Source organism: Euprymna scolopes, chromosome 40 (genome assembly GCF_053919585.1).
Source record: "Euprymna scolopes isolate OS-2025 chromosome 40, ASM5391958v1, whole genome shotgun sequence".
NCBI classification, from domain to species: domain Eukaryota; kingdom Metazoa; phylum Mollusca; class Cephalopoda; order Sepiida; family Sepiolidae; genus Euprymna; species Euprymna scolopes.
The window spans coordinates 1,873,916-1,884,123 of record NC_136521.1 but is presented as its reverse complement, the minus strand read 5'-3'; the positions used below and the strand labels follow the sequence as shown (position 1 = coordinate 1,884,123).

At 34.4% G+C, this 10,208-nt stretch overlaps 1 protein-coding gene across 1 annotated transcript; it reads left to right on the top strand.

Annotated features, from left to right (window-relative positions):
• Nucleotides 1–366: 366 nt before the first annotated feature.
• On the top strand, nucleotides 367–8,812 carry LOC145265267 (S-crystallin SL20-1-like). Its single transcript, XM_080121048.1, has 4 exons — nucleotides 367–499; nucleotides 5,554–5,649; nucleotides 6,577–6,692; nucleotides 8,663–8,812. Exons 1-4 carry the CDS (start codon nucleotides 367–369, stop codon nucleotides 8,810–8,812), a joined length of 495 nt encoding a protein of 164 aa, XP_079977174.1.
• The last annotated feature ends 1,396 nt before the right edge of the window (nucleotides 8,813–10,208 follow it).

The following is a 10,208-nucleotide window of genomic DNA, read 5'->3' as shown; positions in this document are numbered from 1 at the left end:
ATATAAGAGTTTGAATCGCTTATTGCTTCGTATTTTTTGTTTCTATTATGCGGCTTCTTTGTAGCGAAACAATAAAAAGCAAAACTTGAATCCGTAAAATTTAGATCAATTAAAACCCAATACAAAACGCTGAAACAAAGTCTCAATTAAAATGCGCACTGTTAACTTACTTTAAAAGTACAAATAAAATACTCAGTCTAAAACCATGGAATATTGAATAGTCGACCTTGGAACTTTTGCCAGAAAATCCTTTGTTGGCACTAATAACTTAATTTCGTTAACGCGTATAAATACAGAGACTTTCATGTCGTTCTCAGTAAAGACGAACTTGCAGTTACTCGAAGACGTTCAACAGCGAATACAGCCATGCCTAACTACACCCTCCATTACTTCAATGGCCGCGGCCGTGCCGAGTGCATGCGTATGATGTTCCATATGGCCGGCGTCAAATACATGGACAAGAGATACGAATTCTCTGACTGGGATCGTTGCAGGAAGGGTAAAGCTCTTTTTTACTTTTTTTCTTTGGCACAAGCTACATAAATGTTTATTTTTTTGTAGCATAATAATTTATACCATATTTGTTCGAAACCTAATGCTTTTCACCAAAAGGGGAAAGGAGATGCTAGGTATATAATAGAGATGCGACGTCTAGCCATAGCAATTTGTTGCGCTTTGCATTTTCCCGGTACGTATTCTTTTAAAAGAATAGATCATATTCTTATTCTTTTAACTATGCCATATATATATATATATATATATATATATATATATATATATATATATATATATATATATGAACAAATGATTAATAAAATATGTTAAAAGACATCTTGAAAAAGAGTTAAAAATATATTTAATTGTAAAAAAAGGAAGCACAAGATAAGTGGATAGTCCTTAATCCGCGGAGTTTCAAAGAAATACTCTCCTTCTCATCAGAGGGCAGGAATTAGCAAAATGAAGGATCGGATTTTGCATATAAAAGTATTTAATGAAACTACAAGTAAGTCAAAGATCTTACTTGGTTAAAAAAAGGGTGAGGTAAGGGGAACAGGAGGCAAAAGAAAAATAATAAAAAGATTTCACATGAATGGATAGTCCGGTGAAGGGTAAAAATTCAAAAATGGTAAAATCCAAAACGGTCGAATTTAAAATTTCAATCCACTGGGTAAATTCCAAATGGTCCAAAATCATCCAAAAGGCAGAGTTCCGTGGAAAAAAGCGCAAATAGAATGAATTCCAAATCATAAAAAAAAAGTACTAGAGATAATATTTGAAACACGTCTGTCAAGGCTGGATGATTCAAAAAAAATTTTGATTACCTTAGTAAACTTATTGCAACTTTTATATATATATATATATATATATATATATATATATAACTAAGAGAGAGGGAGAGAGCGCATGCATTACCGTAATAATGGCGAAGTCATTAGATAAAAGAGTTACAATATGAACATCATCATCAACGCTCTGATCCCCAGCTGGCATCAATTGTGATGGATGGCTCTCGTCTGGGTGAGGCCCCATGTTTTGACAAGCTTCTGGGTTTGACCTTTACTCCTGGTCTGAAATGGAACACGTACATCAAGTCTGTTGCCAAGGTCGCAGGAAAGATGGTGGGATCCTTCTACCGCTCCAGAAGATATCTCACTACTGATTCAATTCTCTATCTATATAAAAGCCAAGTACGGCCAAGGATGGAATACTGTTGCCATATCTGGGCAGGAGCTGCCAAAAACAGCCTATCATGCCTTGACAGAGTACAAAATAGACTTCGTGGTTTAGTGGGGGATGCCCTTTTCTCTACCCTGCAACCCCTCTCCCACAGAAGAGACGTTGCGAGCCTATCCTTGTTTTATCGTTATTTTCATGGCAGGTGCTCGTCTGAACTCCAATCCCTCGTCCCCCCTCGCCAAACTTTCACGAAAATCACCCGTCTAGCTGAATCCACTGTGAAAAAAAAATTCCCCCACTCTATATCTGTGCCTAAATCAAAACGCGGATTTCATGAGCAAAGCTTCTTTCTTAGAACTGCACGCCTGTGGAACTCTGTTCCGTCTGCCTGCTTCCCTCCGGACTACAACTTGTATGTCTTCAAGTCTAATGTTAACAAATTCCTAATGAACCGCCCCCCTAATTAAACATTTCATAAAATCTCCTCACTAACGTGATGTACTTGCAATAACCCTTATCCCTGAGTGACTTCCGGGCCTTGATAAGTGGTGATCACTGTGTAAAAAAAAACAAAAAAAACATAAAACTTGGAGTCTCGTCGGAGAAGAAATCGCTACAACCATAAAAGTGTACTTTATCTCTGGTCGTCAACAAACTTAAACTACTACAGCATGTGTATGACTATGGTGTTTTATGCCATCGGTATCAACTATTTGGACAAGGGATACCAATACTACGACTGCGGTCGTTGCAGGAATATTAAAAAATAATATCAAGGAAGGATTTTTCTCTCTGTTAGAACAACTTTCGTTTCAGTATGATCATTCAAACATTCTTAAATGAACTAATAACCAGACAAAGATTACCTATAAGATATTAACTGATATATGCGCAAGAGATAAAATAATAAAAATAATATTCTCTTGTCATGATCCTATTAATAACTTTGCAAAGCATGTAAAACATGAATTTTGATATAGAAATATTATAGTTTTTTTAATATAGCTCTAAAATGTCTGCCGAATAAGTATGTGTAACATTAAGAAAAGCGCAGTTAAGCAATAATGAGTGGTGTTATTATATAGATGGGTTACAATATGAATATACTATCGCGATGATTTATCCTTGGAGCAGACTTGAAAACAATACAAGTATAAAAGCTTGTTCTCGTTTTTTTCGTCAACAACCCCAAAACAATTATGAATTAATGGAAAATTACATAAAAATCGGCCTAGCTGTTTTTGAATCTGTTGTGGTAGGATCTTCCTAATTAGAATACGGGGGTGTCAACCATATAAATATGGTTGGTACCTTAAAGACGGGAGAGACTTGGCGAGAGACTCAGAGAGACACGAGATCGAGAGTCGACGACACTTAGCCGACACCTTCTTCAGGGACGGTCTCCCCGTGACTATAACAATGGACTATATATATATATATATATATATATATATATATATATATATATATATATATATATTGTATATGCTTTCTTGCTTTCAATAAATCTGTTCTACTTTATTTTAGTGTTGTAGTTATTTATTTCCATGTGTTCAGTCGAGCTTCAACAGAATCCATAGGAAACGGACTCACATACACACAAAGTTTATTTTATATAATACTAGCGAGGGGTACCCGGCGTTGCCTAGATGTTTGTAGGTGTGTGTGGAAACTTCGGGGTGGGGGGTTAAAAAAAAGTAAGTATGAGGATCGAACCCGGACCGTTGAGGCAAAGTTGTAAATTAAAGTGTGAAAAAAAAAGTGCGACGTTAACCATTGCCCCACCGCGACATGCTAACGGAAACACGTTTGAATTTATTTAATTACTTGGATTTAGCAGGTGACCGTTTTAATGAGTTAATGAGGTCAAGTTTGACTGCGGGATGGTATTTACTGCTGAACGCTCCCCCCCCAAAGATGTTATAGGAAAAAGACTAACCCACATGCGGCGAGCGACAAATGTTGAATATTTATCTTCCCGAAATCGAGCAAATTAAATAACCAGGGTAGCTTCGTTGTTAACTGTGAGATATTACGATTTATATGTGATATAAAAAGTTTTTAAAAGTTGTGAACCGACCGACCGCTTCTCTGAAAGAAGCCTTTTGTAGACACACAGAAAAAGCGAACACACACACACACATACATACATTTTCGCTTTTATATTTATAGATTAGACATAAAATAAAACTTAAAAACCGGTGCTAATTATGTTTTTCTGTGGAACCCTGCACACTCCAAACGACTGGAAGTGTGCTCGTTTGAGAAAGGATCTTTTCACAAATGTAAGACTTTTTGGTAGCCTCTTTACTAATCAGATATAAATAACTTTCTCTAGAACTTGAAGGTTTAGTTTTTTTTTGCTCGAAGCTAAAAGTATCTTAGACAATGTAGTAGAGAGGAGGAACATTCTTATATAGTTTAAATTGCTTGTAGCATTGTTTTGATTGCCCGTAGTGTTATAAAAAATGCTGGAAGTGCTCCCTGCATATAAGGGCTCATTTACTAACGTTTGCAGATACTGCCTGTGGATCTTCCATGATTATTCTCCTGATAGCGTTGGTAATGTCTTCCATTAGTTGGACAAGATTGTGATGATCATTTGGATAAACTTTTGTTTAAAATTAAATTGATGACAAGTCCGGGGAACGTAGTTGCCATAACTCCTTGTTTATAGTTCTCTCTTGCGTACACATATCATAAACTCGTGCCAGTGATCTATGAGACGCGTGGCATGCAGCGCCATCTTGTTGGAAAAAGAATTGTATTTTGTCTTCTGGTTTCAATTGGTTGTTAAGAGAAAGATTACAGAACTGGGGCTACTTTAAAGTGAGCCGCTTAATCTGAAAAACATTGATTAGAGAAAGATTAGAGAGGGCGGCCTAATTTTTAGTGGGTCATCCTGGATAATACTTGAGAATAGGGTATTATTAATTTTGTACAAAAATGACGATTAATAAAGTATGTAGCGCGAAATCATTAATTAAAAAAAAAATGCTAGCAGGGCGCCATCATTTCCCGGTGGAAAAATAAGCTTAAATATGATATTTTGATAAATGCAGATTTCGTATTTACTATTGTATTATATTGGACCCAATATATAATAATGATTACAAAATGTATGACTCGTGCGTCACTTCTGAGAACGAAACCAAAACGTTAAGTTTAGGATTTATTTTCCTCGGCCGATACTGATGTATCTATTAAGAAATGTTTGCTTCAAGGCTAAAAATGAAAACATATCCCAATACCTATTACGTTATGCATGCATATTCGTAATTCTATTGTTCAACCTTCACCTCGGAAATTTCATTAATTTATATATAATATTCTCTATTTTAAAAAAAAACTGAATTACGTGCCATCAGCTGGAAACGAAACTAACATATTTAGCTCTATAGCCTCGTTTCGTACCGATACATAGATATTAAGTGATAGGTACGAAACTTTTAATATTAAACGGCTTGATTAAAGAAATGAATTGAATTTGTACATGTGCAGAACGAAATAGGAATATGTCGTTCAATTGAAATCAACTTTTTGCATTTGAGTTTTCTGCTTTGTGTTTATATGTGTTATTATTCAATCCAAACAAATATTGTACATGTTATAAACAATCGTTAGTGTATGATTATTATTTTCTGTTAATTTCAGTATTAATTTTCGAGTTTATAGGTTAAATATTTAGACGGAGACGGAGGAATACACACAAATCCATTCACTGTTTTATTTATATAGAAAAATGTGAAATTAATTTATGTCTATTGTATTTGTTTTATTAAATAATAAAATTAGATGGCACTCGAAACAGATGAGTGACAAGATTGTCTTTATTATTAATATTAGAAAGTTTAAATTATTTCCTCTTTTTTTCAGATTTCCCTTGTAATTACCTCCCCTGTCTTGAGATGGACGGTGGCATGAGGATGCCCGAGACCATGGCCATTTGCAGGTACTTGGCTCGTGAATACAGTAAGTATAAAAGCCGAATTTGATTTTATTGCAAATATTGTTTACTTTTATTAAAATATGAAGTCAGAGAAAAAGTACCCTTTAAAACACACACACACACACATACACATATGTATATATATATATATATATATATATATATATATACATATACATACATATATATATATATATTAAAAACATATATATATATATCTATCTTTTCTCTACCCTGCAACCTCTCTCCCACAGAAGAGACGTTGCGAGCCTATCCTTGTTTTATCGTTATTTTCATGACAGGTGCTCGTCTGAACTCCAATCTCTGGTTCCCCCTCGCCAATCTTTCACGAAAAACACCCGTCTAGCTGAATCCACTGTGAAAAATTTCCCCCACTCTATATCTGTGCCTAAATCAAAACGCGGATTCCATGAACAAAGCTTCTTTCTTAGAACTGCACGCCTGTGGAACTCTGTTCCGTCTGCCTGCTTCCCTCCGGACTACAACTTGGATGTCTTCAAGTCCAATGTTAACAAATTCCTAATGAACCACCCCCTAAAGTAAACACTTTATCAAATATCCACACTAACGTAATGTACTTGTAATAACCCTTATCCCTGAGTGACTTCCGGGCCTTGATAAGTAGTGATCACTGTGTAATATATATATATATATATATATATATATATATATATATATATATATGAGCCCAAAAGACTCAAGCCTTGGACTGCCGGTTTTTTGAATGTCATTGCACTTGTGAACTGCGACTTTGTATATCAATGGAACTATATATATATATATATATATATATATATATATATATATATATATATATATATATATATATATATATATATATCTTACGTCGTCTATAGTCCATGTTCAAATATGTTGTTCATATTGCCGATGATGTTTTTTTATACTCACATACGTAATCCAATTTACAGATTTCTACCCCAGGAGTTCCATGGACATGATGAGGTGTGACTACATCGCTGATTGCTTCTATGAAATCATGCACGATTACATGAGGTACTACCACTGGAAGAACGGACGCTTCAGGGTGAGCCAAATATTTTTGGATCTTATTAATAATTCATATATATGATGGACTTTCGTGTTGTCTGAAATGTTTATGCTATTACCACAATTGTCGTCTCAATGCATTCATATTGACGGCATATGAGACAGCTTTTAAATAGAAAGTTTATTAGATTAAGCACAGAGTAAGGATTGGATTACAGAGATCATAGATAAATACACATAAGAAAGCTTGTCACTGTGTAAGAAAATGGAAACTATATTTACATTCATCTAAGTTCGCACTATTTTCTTTACATTTGCTTTCCCATTGGGGTTATCTGTGTAGTTTGAGATGAATATGTCATCGTTATAGGCATCGTGGCTGATAGACCGTGTTGTCATCGCCCTTTAGATTAATTCACATGTAAGTCACATGAGCTTTATTTTAAATGACGGTTTTATTTACTTGATAACACAGTAACAGAAAATTATGAAGATAAAAGATGTGTACATGATAAATCTGATCACTATGTGTGCAAGAAAGTTATAGGGATAGAAGGTGTAAAGGAAGCTTACATGAAGTACTAACACAGGGTACACGGAGTCATCAGGTTAAGTAAATTACTCTCGACTGCGATTAATGATTAATGTCAACATATTTTAGATTTGTGTCATCGTAAGTGTGTATGACTTTATTATACACAACGTGACTTGCTCACCTCGTCATTGTCTTTGTCTGGATTGATTCACTAACACTATTTTAGGCTTTTTATAATGAGGGATTTATTGGCGTAAATGCACAGAAATAGTTCGGTGATAACGGTCAGAAGCATATACATGAGAAAGTTGCTTAGTTTGTACGGGATAAAAATATAACGAGTGAGAAAGGGAAAATGTGCAAGGTTCAAGGACGATTAAAATATTCAGATGTGACTACATTAGTGACTGCTTCCATGAAACTATACAGGGCTATATGACTTACTATCGCTAATAAAACGTACGGTTTATCGTGAGTCGAATCTTCGGAGAGCTGTCTATGCTGTAATTGTTTCGTTTGAATAATACACGCAATAGTTGTTACCCGAGGTCGACTCAAGTTATTCACATAAGACACACATGCGGCTTTTTATAAATGGAGGTTTTATCGGCCTGCATGCTGTGACAATACAGTTACCAAGAGCAACGAAACGGATTAGTAAGATACTTACCGATAAAAAGAAAGAGAGGGATGGAGAGAGTGAAATTGAGTTAGTCCTAGACGCAATCTGTTAAAGCATATAACATTCATTCACTATACTCATTATAGTTCTGGGATTAATATTCATATTTTGTGGCCACTCATTTGAAAGGGCTACAGAACACGTGTAGAAAACAATGTTTTTCCCAAACAATAACGGAAAAAAATTAAACATCTAATTATCCATTGAGAATATCTTGACTATTTTGGTTATTCATAAATTTCAGCTGGATGAACGGATTTATTATTTATTTAACTGTACGCTTAAATGGCAAAGAATAGTTTTCTATTATTGTAAATTCTTTACCGTGCGAACATTTTAGAACGTTACGCAACGTGCTCTGGGTCTTGGGTATAAACTTAAACCATATCCGATGGTGAAGCCTCAACTTGCGGGCTTTGGGGAGTGTTGAGCCACCCTTTTTATTACCATTGCTCCTAGGTCCACTCTGACCCGGAGTGGTCGTACCTGTTAGGGTCCCAACTATGGGTTAAATAGAAACCAACTTGAAAAAAACAAACAAATATATTCTATTAAAGAAATGTTCTTAAAAATCACTGGATTCGGCATTAGATAATCTGAAAGGGGTTGATATGTCGTAAAACAACCAACAAACCAACCAATGTCCTCTAACTTAAGTCGCAATGTAGAAAACGAATAGAAAATAATTTCAACTAGCTTTTATTATTGTAAAACGACATTTATTTTCCCTTTCCTGCCATGCGTCGCTTCTCATTACGCCTTGGACGTCTCTCACATGATTGTCTTCTAGAACGTACTCTCGAACGTCATCCCTGACTCTAATGTGACCGTCTTCTCGTACGTGCTCTCCTCTTTTTATAGTCTATTTTTCATCACGGTGGCTCTATGCTTCAATTTAGTTAGAAATTTTATCCGAACGAGAATTATCGAAGATTGTTAAATGTACGTTATTACAAACCTCACATATTGATTTATGTGTGCTTAATTTTAGCATCCGCTTTTTTATTTGTGTATGAATATAACTTTATATTTTTATGGAAATCGCCAGAAAATTATTTTAAAAAGCAGAAAATGACATCATCTTTTTTTATTTTTAGTACAACATGAACGACTACGGTTTTGGCGGAGAAAGCAACTGCAGCAACTACGATGTAAGTTTGATTTGTTTTTCGTTTCTTAATATATATATATATATACTCGGGTTTTTTTTTATATTCAAAAGTAATAGACTAATGAATTCAACGAGGTTGTTAGATAGTGCTCAATAAAAAGAGCTGATAATACTTGTGTATTGTTATATAAACATGCTCACATCCCGCTGCTACAAATAGCCACTTGTTTCAATCAAACAACAGATATCATCAGGCAGCGACTTGACTATTCAAAAGTTCAATGAATAAACTAAGTTTATTCATTGAACTTTTGAATAGTCAAGTCGCTGCCTGATGATATCTGTTGTTTGATTGAAACAAGTGGCTATTTGTATCAGCGGGATGTGAGCATGTTTATATAACAATAAACAAGTATATATATATATATATATATATATATATATATATATATATACTAGACTACCCGTGACCCGTTGTGTCAGTATGTTATATTAGCTATGTAATTAATGTATGAGCGTGACACTTGTGACGTAAAGAAAATAGTTTTTGTGACATAACAGAAACATTTCTATGAAAGTATATTAAAAATTAAAAAAAGAATCTAGATAGATTTCTATGAGTCGTTCTGTTTATAATTGTTTATTAAGAAAAATACTTCCATCCACTGAATTATAAGTGGTTTGCCATGTTTAGTGGTAAATCTGCACTATTCAAGTTTTGATATATCGTTTAATTTAAACGCGAAAAACAATTGAAACGCTGAAAACGTACACAGTAAAACAATACGTTGTAAAATGCTCTGAAGGTTGGCAAATTTAAAGTAGATTTATTTGTATGAAAATTGCGTTAAAATAACATAAACGTAATACGGAAATGAACGATGTAAAAAAATGCAGAAAATATGGAAAAATATTTAGATAATTTAAACGCAAAAAACAATTGGGATGCTGAAAACGTACACAGTAAAACAATACGTTATCAACGGGTCAAAGTTGATTCATTTGTAAGAAAATTGCGACAGTATACTTGTAATACAGAATAGTTGCAAAACATCCTCACCCTTCCCATATCAAATAATAATTTCTAAATAATAACGTTAATATTTCAGTGAGCAGGTCAAATTCTGCAAAAGTAGCGATTTGTATTTATTTGTTTACGCTGTTATGGGTTTATGCGTATGTACACATGCGCAGCCGGATGTCGTAAAACGGATGTTGGGTAACA

What these genes read in the sequence shown, in the direction of transcription:
- LOC145265267 (XM_080121048.1), top strand. Translation starts at nt 367, where the DNA reads ATGCCTAACTACACCCTCCATTACTTCAATGGCCGCGGCCGTGCCGAG. An exon ending in CTGGGATCGTTGCAGGAAGG is followed by an intron (nt 500 to 5,553) that starts GTAAAGCTCTTT and finishes TCTTTTTTTCAG; the next exon opens with ATTTCCCTTGTAATTACCTC. An exon ending in GGAAGAACGGACGCTTCAGG is followed by an intron (nt 6,693 to 8,662) that starts GTGAGCCAAATA and finishes ATTGTCTTCTAG; the next exon opens with AACGTACTCTCGAACGTCAT.